The sequence below is a fragment of the Primulina eburnea genome, chromosome 15 (assembly GCF_022965805.1).
Source record: "Primulina eburnea isolate SZY01 chromosome 15, ASM2296580v1, whole genome shotgun sequence".
NCBI lineage: Eukaryota > Viridiplantae > Streptophyta > Magnoliopsida > Lamiales > Gesneriaceae > Primulina > Primulina eburnea.
The window spans coordinates 4,264,491-4,280,443 of NC_133115.1; the positions used below are offsets into that span (position 1 = coordinate 4,264,491).

The following is a 15,953-nucleotide window of genomic DNA, read 5'->3' on the forward strand; positions in this document are numbered from 1 at the left end:
AGAGTACTATTAGGACGTGTCTTTTACATCAAGTCACTGACGTTGCTCCATTTGATCTGGTTGAGTATGTGAGCATTAAAATAGAGACACCAAACTTAACGGGTAGTATTGTCTCTGTTGAGAACATGACCGACGTTAGGAAAATGGTAATACCTATCTCTAAATTATGCGAGACAACATCAATATGTATACATGCACCTCTCTAGACTCATGGGCCTAATAGCTCGATCGTAGGTGCACTCTGAGGTACCAAGAATATAAGGAAATAAAGTTGTGTCTTAGCTAACAACTATAGCTTTTGGCCTAGTGGTAAGCGACGTTGTGCCATTCGATAGCCATAAAATAGGGATGTCTGACTTAACGGGCAATAGTACTGTTTCTGTTGGGCACATGAGCCGACGATAAGAAAATGGTAAAATTGATATCTAAGAGATAAGAAACAACGTCAACAGATAAACACGCACCTCTTCGGACTTATGAACCTAACAGTCCGACCCATTAACATCCATGTAGATGCATTCCACGCGCGCTACCACAAATAAAATGGAATAAAGTTGCACATCGGCTAATTGCTATAACTTTTGGCCTATTGAAATTGTTTGATCCTAAAAATTAGTATCAGAGCGAGATCCTAAGTTCAAGTCTCCCAAAAATCATATTTCTATACTTCTTTGGGGGAATATTAAGTTAAGTAAGCATGAATAAGAGTAGTACTGAGATGAGTCACCTCCTAGGAATTACTCGTGTGTCAAGTTGCTGACGTTGCACCATTTGATCTGATTGGATATGATCATAAAATTGGAACGACATACTTAACGAGTAGTACTGTCTCTGCAAAGGATATGGGTCGGTGGTAGGAAATGGGTAAGACTGATATCTAAGGAATATGAGACAATACCAGCAGATCGACAGTACATCCTCAGACTCATGAGTCTAACAGCTTGACCTATTATCACCCAAATAAATGCACTATGTGGTGCCATGAGTATATGAAAATTAAGTTGTGCTTTGGTTAATAGATATAGCTTTTGGCTTAATGATAAGTGTTTGATCGTAATAATTGATAACAAAACAAGGTCATTAGTTCAAGTATATGAATAAGCATATTTCTATACTAGCTTCTTGGAGCAATGTTGGATTAAGTGTGCATGATTGATGTTAGTAATGTGATGGGTGACCTCCCGGGAAGTTATCGTGTGTCAAGCTATATGACATAGCACCGAAAGATAGTCATGTACCTCTTCGAACTCATGAGCCTAACGTCCCGCGGACCCATTACCCCCCAAGTAGTGCACTTTGTACTATTACAAGTGTAAGAAAATAAAGTGGCGCATTGACTAACAGTTATAATATTTGATCTAATGGTAAACGTTTAACACTAATACAACCACATCCTTATAATATAAATAAGCTTATTCAATAAATTAAAATTATTGGGTCAATCACATGCATGGTGTATTAAAATAATTTTATACTTCCAACTTGGTTAATCAATTTTGATTCCCCGCATATAACCTTTCCACATTTTGCATTGTCTTAAATTATCTAAACTTTATATAATTTTTACATATAATCAAATGCATCCAACATTTTCTTATTTCGTGGTCCTTCAATTTATTAATCTATCAACTAGGCAAATAATACACTATCACAAAATCTATTTGACAACATTAATGCCTTAGTTTTTCTTCCCATTTTCTCTTGATCTCTTGTTTCACATTATTTAAAACAGTAATGGGCATTATCTTAATTAATCTTTTTTAAGACTGAAGAATATATGATCTGCCACAATGTTTTTATTCAGTAAAAATAATATAAAAACATATTCGTTAAATTTGTATCTAATATTTAATTACCATATTTTAATAAAACATTTATTTATTTTTATTTGTACTTTCATATCACCATAACATAAACATTATAATAATATTTTTTTTAATATAATCACTAGAATTTTTGCACAAAATTTATTTTACACAATTATTATATATTTACGCATTGCGTCCCTGGGAACTAGTATATATATTTAAGGATGACAATTTTTCTCACGAGTTCTTACTGTATATTTAAGGGTTTCAAACCCTGGAAAACCACTCAAAATCCAACTAAAAAGATCGGAAAGAATAAAACGGGAACGCATTCAACAACACAAATCTGCAAATATTTTCATAGCTTTACATCTGTTAATTTCTTATTATTATTTTTTAATTAACGTCGAGTTAAGACTGACATAATTGAGGGAATTAAATTATCGCAAGGGTTGATATTTTCAGGAGAAAAAATAAAATAAAAAGGGACTATAGGATTAGGCAATTAATATATTAGTTGCGGAAGTCTAAACTCTAAAGCCTATATATATAGTAGCGGTGTAAGTACAATGACCCAAGGGGGTGGGGTGCTCAAAAGAGAGAGATCAGATATTTTGTGAGTAATATTTGTGAAAATAGGGAATTTAACTGATCAAATCACAAAAACTAGCGGCCCATTAATTAAATTTTTTTAAAAAAATTGTGCAGTAAATTGTAATGAAATCGGAACAAATTGAATTAATTCCTAAAGAATGGATTGAGTTTATTTAAGATATGAGTATGTATTTTGTGAGACGGTCTCACGAATATTTATCTGTGAGACGGGTCAACTTTACCGATATTCACAATAAAAAGTAATACTCTTAGCATAAAAAATAATATTTTTTCATTGATGACCCAAATAAGAGATATGTCTCACAAAATACGACCCGTGAGATCGTCTACACAAGTTTTTGTGTTAAGATATTAATTAAAGTTTAATTATCATACTTAGTGAAAATTACAATTTTGGTCCTTTTTTTTTTTTTGGTTTTTTGCTATATCGACAAATTTTTAGTAATGTATCTTACATATTTTTTTTTGGCAATTTCAGTCTTTTTATCGATATATTTGTTCATATGACATTGCATATGTGAGAATCATGTCAATTTCATGTCATCATTATTAATGTCTCATGGAAAATGATGAAATTTGCAAAAAAAAAAATCAAAATCAAATATAGAATATTAAAATTGAAATTTAATAATACACAGTAAAAAATGGAAATTATGTAAATATATATGACATAAATCATATTTTGCCTTATATATATATTTTTAGTTATTTTTCATTTACAGTTATTTACCACAACAAGAGGATACAATTTTTTTTTTTTTTACAGTTATTTACCACAAAAAGAAAACATATACGACTGTTACTTTTGGTTTTTTGCGGACAACCTATTTCATTACAAACCCTAAGTGCAGGCGCCGTAGAAATGAGCGCAGAAAACTTCATGTTCTACCAGCACTCAACTTTACATGTGTTGGAATATATAATATTGTATCGATCGAATCGGGTTTTCAATATACCTTTTTGTGGTTGAAGATCGAATTATCTCAAGCATATGAGCTCGGATGCAAGCCATTTCAATTGTAAATTTCTTTGAATATTCGATTAACTATCATTATAACTATAATGACACCTAAAAACTTGTTTAGCGAATGACGTCTTTAAGTTTTAATGTTGGTCTCTTGTGAGACGATCTCACGAATCTTTATCTATGAGACGAGTCAACTCTATCGATATTCACAATAAAAAGTAATACTTTTTCATTAATGACCCAAATAAGATATATGTCTTACAAAATACGACCCGTGAGACCGTCTCACACAAGTTTTTGTCTAATTTTTATTAAAAAGAATGAAATGCAGAAAGTAATTTTTTTTGCAGATCATCAAAGATGTTAAAGTGTGGGCACATCAACATGTAATTCCCTTCTTTCAAAAATTTCAGCCTATCATGAAGTACAAGGCATAGGCACGTCACTGTATGACTTGCTCTTAAAAAAAAAAAAAAATCAGCCTTTTTTTAAGCACAAGGCGTGATCACGACGCAGGGTGATTCCTTCTTTAAAAATTTCAGTTCATCAATAAGCATAAGGTGTAGACATGCTACTGAATGATTTTTTTTAAAAAAAATCTACTTGGACCGACACACATCGCTTACAACCAACACAGTCTTCGGTCCTTGGAGCACAAACGATTTGTTTAGCTTTACACCACGCAGATGAAATACCAATCTTTAACCATGTCATACTAAAAATCATGAACAACTTAAACAAAAATAAAATATCCAACATGATATCAACTTTAACATTTTAGATAATAACTCAATCTTAATTATTCATCGACCAGAGTGAAAACACTCGTAAATTGAAGGTTCTTTTGGAAATTGTCAAGGCTCAGATAACTGTTCTCTCTCAACCCTAACCGTCATTCCTCGCCAGACAATGCCGCCTCAGTTTTCCTCACCTACATCGACGAAAACTAGTGAACCTCCAGCAATAGTTCCATAGATAACAAATAATAAATAATAAAAATGACATGTATCAAACATGACCTCAAACCCCATTGTACGAAAATACTTTTCTCAATATTAATTTTTCCTCAAATAACGCAACCCTTGTACAAAACTTGGATCATAAATTTTTCCGTTAATGTCATAAATATTCTGGCTTAACTCCTCAGAATGTAACTCAAAGTTTCTTGCTTAACTCCCCAGAATGGATCCTCATATTTAGCGGGGCGTCCCGATCCGAAGGCCGACATCCATACTCCCGTAAAAATCAATCATAAGCATGTCACTTATTTGTAAAATCCTTTAAAAAATTTCCCTATAAAATTTATAGCTACAAACTGCCTGACTTAAAAACTACTTGCCCTCTTCTATTTTTTTTTTTAAAAAAACACCAGCATATATACATATATCTGCACACACAGAATGAATACTCACATACTTAGTCACGCTAATTACATATACACACAACGCATGCTAATTTTATATATACAAAATTCTTTCATTTTTATGCCCACACTTTTTACACGTGAGGCTAGATGGGGCAACAAATAGATTTTAGAAACAAATTGTCCAGGAAATTAAAATACCACGAACATGTGCTCTATCACGTTTTCACTGCGTACTCTGATATAACATGTATTTTTATACTTTTGGTTTTCGTCAATTAGTGAAATGAAAAGATTAGGCTCTCTTATTCAAGCCATACTTAATCTAATTGACTAAAATTTTGGGTTGCTCTATCACGTTTTCACTGCGTACTCTAATATAACATCTTTTACATTTTTGTAAATCTACAAAAAAATTATTGATCTCAATGTAAGTTACTTATTCTACATGCACTATCAAACCATGATTTCAAAGTTTCACTATAGTGATTTTATTCTTGCAAAATTTAAATCACTGACCAATTTTACCTTAAGTTGTCATAACCTTAATTTTTAATTCACTACAAAATATATTATCATTAATTATATCGCTAATCCCGATATTGATACATCAGTCATCATATAATATTTATTATTATCGATGAGTATAACACTAATACAACTTAAGCCCTTCTGAAGCTCAATTTTTATAGGTCCATTCCTAAATCCCAAGCACTAACTTAAATGCTTCAAGTCTATAGAGCCACAATTCTAGTCACAATTTCATATCATGATTTCATTCTAAATTCCATCGTGCTTGAAATTATAGACCATAAAAATTTATACTCAGAAACTTGTTTAACTAAATATATTCATGAAATTTCAATACATACTTTTTTCTATTAGCGAAGATGTGACTAAGATGTCATTTCATATTTCTGGTCTCAAATCTAATTTTATCAACTCAATCAGATGTCATACTAGCTCATGCTGATCTTTCATCTTTTTGCTACTGCCCGAATAGACTCTCTTTGTTCACTCGATTCCAAAGTCGACACTCTAAATTCTAAGTTTAATGATAAATATCAATATATTCAGACTTTGGATAACCGAATTGACAACCTTTGTTAGCACTTATTTGAATTTATTCATTGGGTCAAAGCCAGTAATGCCAAAAAGAGATAAGATAAAAAAAACAGAAACAAAACCTGCTAAAGATCTAGTTGAAAGTGAAGATGAGGAAATCAATGGTGATGAGTAGACCGAAAATCATCGTTTTTTTTTTATGATCTTGATGTTTTCATGTTTTACGAACTATCAAAGTCGAGCCGAACTCGGACATGTTTAAACTTTTTCGAATCAAAATCGAGCCAAATTATTTTGTTCGATAATTCGCAAGTCGCTCATTAACTTTAATATTTTATTAATATAATATTATTATACATTATATATATATGTATGTTTCGAGTATTTCGGACATTTCGAACTTTCGAACCTTCATTATCGAACTTTAGGTCTGAGCATAGTTCATAGCTCGTACATTAGATTCGACTATTTAATGACTCGACCAAAAATTATTTCGATTCAAATCGACTCGTTTTATAAAGTTAATTTGCCATTATAGCCTTCAACTTTTGATCGGGTATTTATTCAATTCGTTAGGCCCTATGGATGCATATAAATATCGGGCCAACAATGGATCACCCTATTCATGGGCCTATCCCAATAAAGCCCAACAACAGGCAATATCAGATGACCCAAATTACCCTCAAGGGGAACAGATAATCCGGAATCCTGTGATGACGCATTTTCAAATCCACCGCTCGCCTGTTGTTCCGCCATGTTTAATCGCGAATTCAACGCCGTTGGTACTGCCGTCTCGCTTCCATTACCCTTCTGAAGACGCCGCCGCCCGATATAACTTCCACCAACGGTGGTGGCGGTCTCGGAGGTAGAACAATCAGGTGTATGGCCCACCCTAGAAGAGTGAAAATGGTGGCGAAGCAGATAATGAGAGAGCTCTCCGATATGTTGCTTACCGATAAGGTTTTGCAGTTCGCGATTTTGCCTGAAGCTGCTTTAGGCGCGGATCGATATCTCTCCTCGCTCACGACAATTAGTGACGTTGAAGTTTCTTCTGATTTGCAGGTACTTTTCGAAGTTTAGTTTAGTTTTTTTCTTGATAATCATGTGTTGAGTGTGATGGAGAAATGGGGTTTGAAATTACGGGTACGTGTGTTCTTGTCAGTGTTGGGTCATTGAAATTCCAATTACGCAGTCATTTTTCAAGAGGAAGGTTGTTTTTTTATATTCGTTGTTTTGTGTCATGAAGTGTGAGAACACATTTTCAAAGTCGCCAAATGATGCATGGAGAACAGTTTAGAAGTTGAATCCGTCCATTTCTCATCTGCTATTATCAAAACTTGCTGAGCATCAGGAATCGGGATACAATGATTTGTGGTTTTCTTCTTCGAATTCGGACATTCTTCCACTTAGCAGCCATCACTAACACGACTCATGCACCACTGTTAAGTAGCATCGAACAGGTTTCAGTTAAATTGCACTCTTTAAATTTGTGAAATGGGAAGTCATGGGTAGTTCGTTGATTCAAGCTTGTTAATGTCCTTTTAAAGTGTGTCAAAGCAGTGAACCTTCCTTCCCTTTCTATTTAAAATTTTTTAGCTTTCTTGAAAGAACACTCGTTACTCTTTCTTTTGGATTATTCAAGTATGATGGAATTGTTGGGCAGTACGTTAGGAATTTAATAAGATTGTGGTTAAAAATTATATATCATAAAAGGTCAGAAATTCATCTCGAAAAATAACAGTAAACATGTTCTGTTCCATTTATTGATCGAGTATGGGTGTCATGGATCTTCCAAAGAAATAGAGAGAACCATTGCCTTTTTCTTGCCTAAAATGGGAGCAAGAAGAAAGATTGTATCGAGCATGTGTATATTCTGAATTATTCTCTATGCTTTGCGGATCATACCCCTACATATAGATATAACAAGTCTTTGACCCGTGATAAAATATTTAATTGGGCTTGATTTCTATCCATAAGGTTGAGCGTACCAATTAATTTAATATTTTGGAAATCAATGATTTAACAAATTATTTTATTGATTGTTTATTAGATTGCTGGTCTATGATCAATTAATTAACATATGTGAACCCAGGAAATATCCTAGTATCCTACACAATATACTTGACCATTTTTTGCACATCTAATATGCAGGTGGTAAAAGTATATGTATCTGTTTTTGGTGATGAGAGAGGAAAAGAAGTTTCCCTTGCTGGGCTCAAGTCAAAAGCAAAATATGTTCGCAGTGAGTTGGGTAGGCGTATGAAGTTGCGGCTCACTCCCGAAATTCGTTTCATAGAAGACGAGTCTCTTGAACGTGGAAGCAGGGTCAGATTTTTATTTTTTACGAAAGGATCTAATTGTGTGTGTTTTCTATCTGATTCTCTATGCTACTTGGGTAATCATATCTTTCATCATCTTTCCTTCTTGCTCAAGTGTTTGTTTCTATTAATACTTTTGGTTTTCGTCAATTGTTGATATCGACCTCCATTTCCCCCTTTTTTTAAACTTTGGGAAGGTTTAAGGGGATGAGTTGAAACCATTTTCGCATTCTAATGTCTGAATATTTTCTAGCATATTGTTGTATGGATTAAACTCCAAACTTCATCAGTTTATGCGATGAAGGTGTGACTTTTATGTGTCATATGACTCAGCTTATATCGACTATTTCCTCTTTGATGTTTCTCCGAAATGGTAATTGACATGAAATAATCGATTTCAGGTACTTGAAATATTGGATAGAATAAAGGATGAGAATGAGAAAAAAGCTATAGAAGGTGAAGATGATTCGGAAGAGCTATCTGATAGGGGCAACAATGATGTGGAGTGGGATGGAGATGACCTTGATGATGAAGGGATAATCTATGTAAAGTAATTTTGCATAAAGTTCTGAGTCATCCGACTTTGGATGTGATCGAGAGCTTGCTTCTTTCACTGGTTAGTTAGTTCCCTTGCAATCACAATGATAATGAAACAAACGTGACTATGAATTCACAGGACATTTTAGGTTGATTTGGAGATGAGATAGTCAAAAATATACATGCTTTCTCATCTTTGGATCCCTTGTGTTAACTCTTTTTTGCATCAGTCTAGCAGATATTACTATGTGACGCGATGATCTTTATTGGAATTGCTGCCTGAGTGCCACCATTTCTTCCTTTTTAGTGTTTGAATGTGGTCTCAAAGACAATTTATCTGATAAATGCATTTCCATTAGACCCAACCCAATATATTTTGCTATCTCTGGAGGAAGGTGGAAAATTGATTTTGTTTTCATAATATATGGAACTAGATGTCAAAATTGAGTGATATACATGTATGAAAGGCACAAAGTGGTATCATGCACTTTTCGCAAGTCAAAATCAGAAGAAAAGTTTTCTTCTTTCTTTCCGATGTGAATCAATGTTTGTCCATATTGTGTTTTATCTCTTCATAAACCGCATTTGTGGCTTAATCTTTCATGACAGGACCTAGCAATTGTGTATTGGAGGAGAACCCGATTCTCCTAGAGTGAATTTCAATTGATCGTGCCGCCTCTTGTTGAGATTTCGTGTTTCTGTTGGCTCGGCTGCTATCTCGTGAGACGGTCAGATGTAACCTCAAAACAGTGCTAGTATTAGCACATTTATTTACTGAAATAAATACACCATTCCTAAAAGACAACGAACCGAAAACTATTTCATATGTGCTACAAGGCTGACACAAGTGGTTCACCAGAAATTAATCTTAAAAAGCCTCTGCTAGAGAAAAATTCGAGTTCTTCCGATTCAACCTTAAATGTCCTCATTTCACAAAGTGTCATTATTGTACGGTTAAAATTTATAACAAAACCAATGAGATATAAAGACAGGGTGATGCAGTAATTCTCCACAAAGTATGGAAACAATGGTCTCACTGATCATTGCAGCATGAATCACCATTATGTTCGTTAGTTAATTTGATTGCCTAAAACAAAAAAATACGGCTCCTTCAGTGATGTTCCTTCGATTCAGCCTTCTTCTGGGATTTCGCCTTTGCCTGGTGAAAATAAGACGAATAACCATCACACCCATATGTAAAGAGTGCTGATAGCAAATAAACAGCACGGGCAATGCCCTATAATAAGAGTGTTTTTCCCCCAAAAAGAGAGGCTTGGATTTATCTTTTTAAATATAAATCCTTCTCATATGCACAACTGAACCTTGAAGGTAGAAATATCTGTTTAGTAGCGCTCAGCAACTCATGCTACACATAATACAGAGAAGACTCGGTCTTCATCGAAGTTACATTAGCTGACACAATGATTTTACTATTTTATAAAAAAATAGCGTACTTGGTATAAATTAACGAAAGATGATTGAAAATCTAACGTATTTGGGCAAGCTTCCCATGGTTATATTCACAACGTTTGGTTGGTTCCAAACATCTTCAAAAGTTGTATGGTTATGCAAAGTGCAAACCCAAGATAAGGCTGCTGTCGACAAAGAAACCGACTCAACCAGTAAAATGTGCAATCATACAACATCCATGTCCAACACTTGCTAGTGTTTGAATTCTTTGACGAAACTCATTGAAAAACGATATCAAACTATATAATAAAAACCAAGAGCGATGAAGAAAACAGCTTCCAGAATGACAATCTTGTAAAACACAGTTATAGTTAGACACCATCCTCTTCCAAATCTGATGTTTCATTTGCCTAACCAAATTGCTACTCAGTTTTGGAAAAGTCCCATACCTCAGATCTCAAGAGTTAATTAAGCTTATCTTCATTGACTTCGAACCAACAACTAATAAGCATCCTATCCTCAAGCCTCTACCAGTCTACCTTAACTACAGTCTCTTAGTTTAATTTTTCCTTCAATTTTATCCATCCTCAAATCTTGCTTCAGAATCAGTAGCACACAAAATCCCACTTGTTTGGAAAAGTCAGTAATTCTACCCAAATGCCAGATCTATATTCTTATCAACACTAAAACACCGAGCGGATCAAAATTGAAAGCGACCAAATCCAAAATTGATTAGGAACCGGGATAATCAAAACTAAGCAACAAATGTAAATGGTATACACCTATTGCTGGCTTTCCAGCTGACCAAAAAACATAACAAAATAAATAGTACCTTGAGAATCTTAAGTTTCACGCTTCCGTAAACAATTCCAAATGAAAGAGCGGAAACCCTAGCCACCTGCAAGACGATATAATTCAGAAAAAATTCCAGAAAAAATAGAGGATACTCAATATTATATACAAGTAACAGATCGTGAGTAATCATCGACGTTACCAAAGCTAGGGTACTGGTGCCGGAGTAGGGTCCAGGAGGCGGCGCCATTGTCGAGCGTATTCTAAGAGATGGGGAAAAACAAGCCGCGAACACAAAATTTATCCTAAGAAAGAGAAGTTGGACAAGAATAAATAAAATATATGGGGTTTCAAGGTTTTCAACAATTTTCATTTTTTCAGCTTTTTTTAAAAAAAAAAAACATTTTCGTTTTTTGTATAATTTAGATTTATTGATTTACTTTAATTTAAATTATATTGATCATATCAGATGCAATCCACATATAATTGTAAACATTAGGGGATATGTTATTAATATTTGGTAAAAACTTGTGTGAGACGGTCACACGGATCGTATTTTTGAGATAAATCTCTTATTTGGGTCATCCATGAAAAGTATTACTTTTTATTGAGAATATCGCCGAGGTTGATCAATCTCACAAATAAAGATTTGTGAGACCGTCTCACAAGAGACCTACTCTTCTTATTTTATCTGTTATATGAAAATTATATGAAAAATGAGTAAGTCTATGTGAGAGAGTCTTACGAATCTATATTTGTGAGATGAATTAATCAGGTACATATATCTAGAGAAAAGTAATATTTTTGACATAAAAAATAAAAATTTTCGAGTGATGGATCGTAGGGGTGTTCATCGGTCGGTTCGGTTCGATTTTCTACCAAAACGGTTCGGTTATTTCGGTCGATTATTTCGGTTTTGGTATAATTATTTAAATTAATAATATAAATATATTGTAAAATATAATATGTTAACTTTCTATATATTTTCTTAGTAAAATATTTAAATATAAGGTCTAAATTAATTAAACAAACAACAATCAACTAAAAATTGTTCAAAATGATTTTTCATTCACTAAATATCATATCAAAATATATAATATAAATAAAAATATAAAAAAAAATTATTAATTTAATGAAATTTCGGTTTTTTCGGTTTTGACATATATAATCCAAAACCGAACCAAAAAAACTTCGTTTTAACATTTATATCCGAATTACAAAATTCGGCTTTCGGTTCGGTGTACGGTTAAAACTCTATAAAAGTGTAGAGGTATTCAACATTGATTTTTTTAAACTCTATGAAATTTTAGAGATATTCAAATTTTCAATAGACTTTTAATAACTTCGTGAAATTCATTAATATACAAACATTAAAGCCTAAAGTACAACTATAAATTGTCAAAAATTGTATTAGGTTCAACCCAAAGATTTGGATGGATTTTTAAAACTTTTAACTCATACATAAGTTATGTATTTCTCCTTCTGTCGCTTCATCTCACATCTTTTCTTATCTTCTCTCCTCTCATCTATCTATATCACTCTCTCAAATTTTCAAAATGTGTCTCTATATATATTCTCACATTTCCTTTCAAATTTTTCATTTTTGTTGGCTGATTGTTCGTTTAATAATTTTTTATTTTAATATCATAGAAAATTTTAAATTTTAGAATTGATTTATACAAATTAATGTAATATTCAATAATAATAAAAGATGACAAAAAAAAATGTCGTTTAATTCTTAATAATTGAATAGCCTCGCAACAGCCATGATTTTTTAAATTATTTTTAGCATTTTTAATTACTATGTAAGTTATGATATTTTTATACAAAATTGTGTCTACACAATGATAAATAATAGGCAAAAACTAGTGTGAGACGGTCTCACGGGTCGAATTTGTGAGACAGATCTCTTATTTGGGTCATCCATGAAAAAGTATAATTTTTTATGCTAAGAGTATTACTTTTTATTGTGAATATGAGTAAGGTTGACCCGTCTCACAGATTAGTATTCGTGAGACGTTCTCACATGAGACTCAATCTAAATAATATCCTTCTCAAATGTATATTATCAATTAAAAAACAAGGTTATATATTAATCAATTGATGTATTTTTAAAAATTTACAAACATGCGTACAAACACACATATATACACATGTAAGTATTAAATTATTTTACTTTAAATAAGTGATTTTATTTATTAATATAAATATTGAAAAATTATTTCAAACTGAATATGTTATATATGTCAAATAATTATTACTTCAAAGAAATTAAAAAAAATAATATGTTATAATTAAGTACAAAATTTATAAAATCCTATAAAAAAATTTCAAAAAAGTCTATAAAAATTTTGCAAAAAAGTCTACATGAATCCACAAAAATTTGTTTATAAATCTGTGAGATTCTGTAAATAAAAATCTTGCAAAAAAGTCTACATGAATCCACATAAATCTGTTTATAAATATGTGAGATTCTGTAAAAGTCCATAAAAATCTATTATTTGAAAAAATCATTAAAAGTCATCAAAACTCTGGATTGAATATACCTCACTTTATACATGTTGATGTTCTGGACTTAAAAAGTAAATACAGTAATATTTATATAACAAGCATGTGATTGAGTTAGGAGTATTCGTTTATTTGGTTTCTTAACTTGATTATACTCTCTGATAGGTAACTAAATAATTGAAAAAAAAATTGCAAATTTAGTAATGTAAGTTGACATATTTTGGGTTTTAATCATGTAATTTGTCAATATTTGATTTTCATCAAGTGACTTGATTTTTTTTTTTTAATCATTTTTCTTACCAAAAATCACTAACCTCATCGAATATTATTTATTTTACAATGATGTTCTCCTACAGTCCTACATAACTCTTGTAGTCAGAATAACTTACATTACACACAGTAAAATAAATCTAAACAAAAAAATGGAAAACTAAAAAAACGACACTTATATTTCAAAATGGGAAGAAAAAATTCATGGTTTCTCTTTATTTTTATCAGAGAAATTTTAATGTGTATGATATACATTTTATTCTTGCTACATGAGTCATGTAGAAAAACATCAATGTCAAATATTTGATAGATGTAGTGATTTCGGACAAGAAAAAGACCAAAACCAGAAAAAATCTAAGTTATTAGATGAAATCCAAACATTAACAAACTATATGACTAAAACTCAAAATGAACCAATTTACATGATTAAAAGTATAATTTTCCTAAATAATTATTATGTTTATCCCTTGTTTTAAAGATTTTATTATTTATAAAGTTTCATTAATATCAATTTAATATTTATGTTTTTTCAATATATATATATATATATATATATATATATCAACATGGTCTCAAAACATGCTTGACCAAACCCATAGGGGCTTGGACCTTGATAGCCCTTTTTATTTTTTTTGAGGAGTTCTTGAAATCAATTTCTGTATATGGGTTTGGTTGTGATATACATGCCATTTTGATGTTCAGCCTTCACCTACCTCTGAACAGAACAAACAAGTTAGTCGCCTCTGGATTGCTCGCTATATGGTTAGTATAAGAATTTAGTCAGCGTACACCAAATTATATCAGTTGTGGATTCATACGTCATAAAATAAGAAGTTAGTTGCCTCATTCCATATAATTTTTTTTTAATAAAAATTAATATTTTTAATGCTTAATAAATACTAGCTACATCATATAAAAACATATTCAATTTGATAGTTCAAAATCACTGATTTATTATGCTCATAACGAGTTATCATTTTTTTGTTTTAAATTATTGGCCGAATAGAAAATTCAAATTTATAAAATCGTCTATTATACACAAATATCATGTGAACTCTGATCAAATGTGTTGAATGTTAATTTTAATTTTTTACCATGTTTAAAAAATGTAAGTTCTTTTTTAAACATAATTTTTTAGATTCACCTTATTTGTAACAAATTTGTAGCCAAGACTCCTGATTCAATGTCATCCTACTTCAAAAACAATTTCCCATTACAAGATTTTTTCTTGAGTATATGTCACTTAAATCTGTTATTATTTAATAATACATATATATTTTTATTAGCAAAAATTTGTGTAAGACGGTCCTACAGGTCGTATTTTGTGAGACAGATCTCTTATTTGCCACATCCATGAAAAAATATTACTTTTTATGCTAAGAGTAATACTTTTTATAGTGAATATCGGTATGGTTGACATGTCTCATAGATAAAGATTCGTGAGACCGTCTCACAAGAGACCTATTCATTTTTATTTTATTTTGTTGAGGATCACGATGGCTATATCTCTATCTTGCGTGGTGACGTAGAACATCTAAATGTAAAGAATGATAATGAAAGTGGACAATGTGTAAAATTTTGATCCATCCAATATTGATAATATCAATTTTGATAAAGGAAATATAACAAGTTTTCTTCCCCAATTGATTCTAGGGCAATTGGTGCTAAGCAATGAGTGTGGGATATCTCTTCTTACGTCCACGTGTACGTGTGCCAGTCCAAAGGACTGAGAGCTCATTGTCAAGCAAAAGGAAAGTGGGGCTATGGGATTCCACAAGATTCCTTGGCTTTGCGTGCAAAACACAAATTGTACTTTTTGAATCTATGTTTATATGATGATTCCATCATTTAAATGTTAGAAAGTGAAATTTTCTTAATGCTAAAGTGAGATTTATATGTTTTTTTGTGAGACTGATCTATCAATATTTGATGTATGGGTGTGGGAAATCTATATGTTTAGATCATTTTCTTAAGCTGCTTGTTTTGTTACATTGTATGAAAGTAAGAGAATGAAATGCGTGTTTTAGAGGTGTTCGAGTTGATTGAATAAGTGAAAACTTAATTAGTTGTTAGGAGTTAGTGTGAGAACCCATAATTTTGATTAAAGAGCCCTTAATTTTTGAGAATTACAAACTTGAGCACCGAGTTTTCAAGTTGTCAATAGTGGAAGTTATGATAGAAAATCAAATCATTTCCTTGAATAAGCCTGGTCATCTCGATATTAAAGAAATATAGCAATCGGTTTATGGTAAGTTTTTCATCACATTACTTGTAAATAAGAGACCAATACTTGAGAGAAA

General features: G+C 31.8%; 2 protein-coding genes across 2 annotated transcripts; one reads left to right on the forward strand and one right to left on the reverse strand.

The window, feature by feature from the left end:
- The first annotated feature begins 6,512 nt into the window (after nt 1–6,512).
- Nucleotides 6,513–8,881, forward strand: LOC140814386 (probable ribosome-binding factor A, chloroplastic). The gene is given in 4 exon segments (XM_073173342.1): nt 6,513–6,594; nt 6,596–6,880; nt 7,970–8,143; nt 8,538–8,881. Coding segments are annotated over 4 exon segments (675 nt in total). The 5' UTR covers nt 6,513–6,531; the 3' UTR covers nt 8,691–8,881.
- A 675-nt stretch (nt 8,882–9,556) lies between these two features.
- Nucleotides 9,557–11,228, reverse strand: LOC140814387 (uncharacterized). The gene is made up of 3 exons (XM_073173343.1): nt 11,078–11,228; nt 10,916–10,981; nt 9,557–9,832 (listed from the first exon to the last, which is right to left on the reverse strand). The coding sequence occupies exons 1-3, from the start codon at nt 11,123–11,125 to the stop codon at nt 9,785–9,787; spliced, it is 162 nt and encodes a 53-aa protein (XP_073029444.1). The 5' UTR covers nt 11,126–11,228; the 3' UTR covers nt 9,557–9,784.
- Between the last annotated feature and the right edge of the window lie 4,725 nt (nt 11,229–15,953).

What these genes read in the sequence shown, in the direction of transcription:
- LOC140814387 (XM_073173343.1), bottom strand. Translation starts at nt 11,125, where the DNA reads ATGGCGCCGCCTCCTGGACCCTACTCCGGCACCAGTACCCTAGCTTTG. An exon ending in GCACCAGTACCCTAGCTTTG is followed by an intron (nt 10,982 to 11,077) that starts GTAACGTCGATG and finishes ATCGTCTTGCAG; the next exon opens with GTGGCTAGGGTTTCCGCTCT. An exon ending in TGAAACTTAAGATTCTCAAG is followed by an intron (nt 9,833 to 10,915) that starts GTACTATTTATT and finishes TATTTTCACCAG; the next exon opens with GCAAAGGCGAAATCCCAGAA.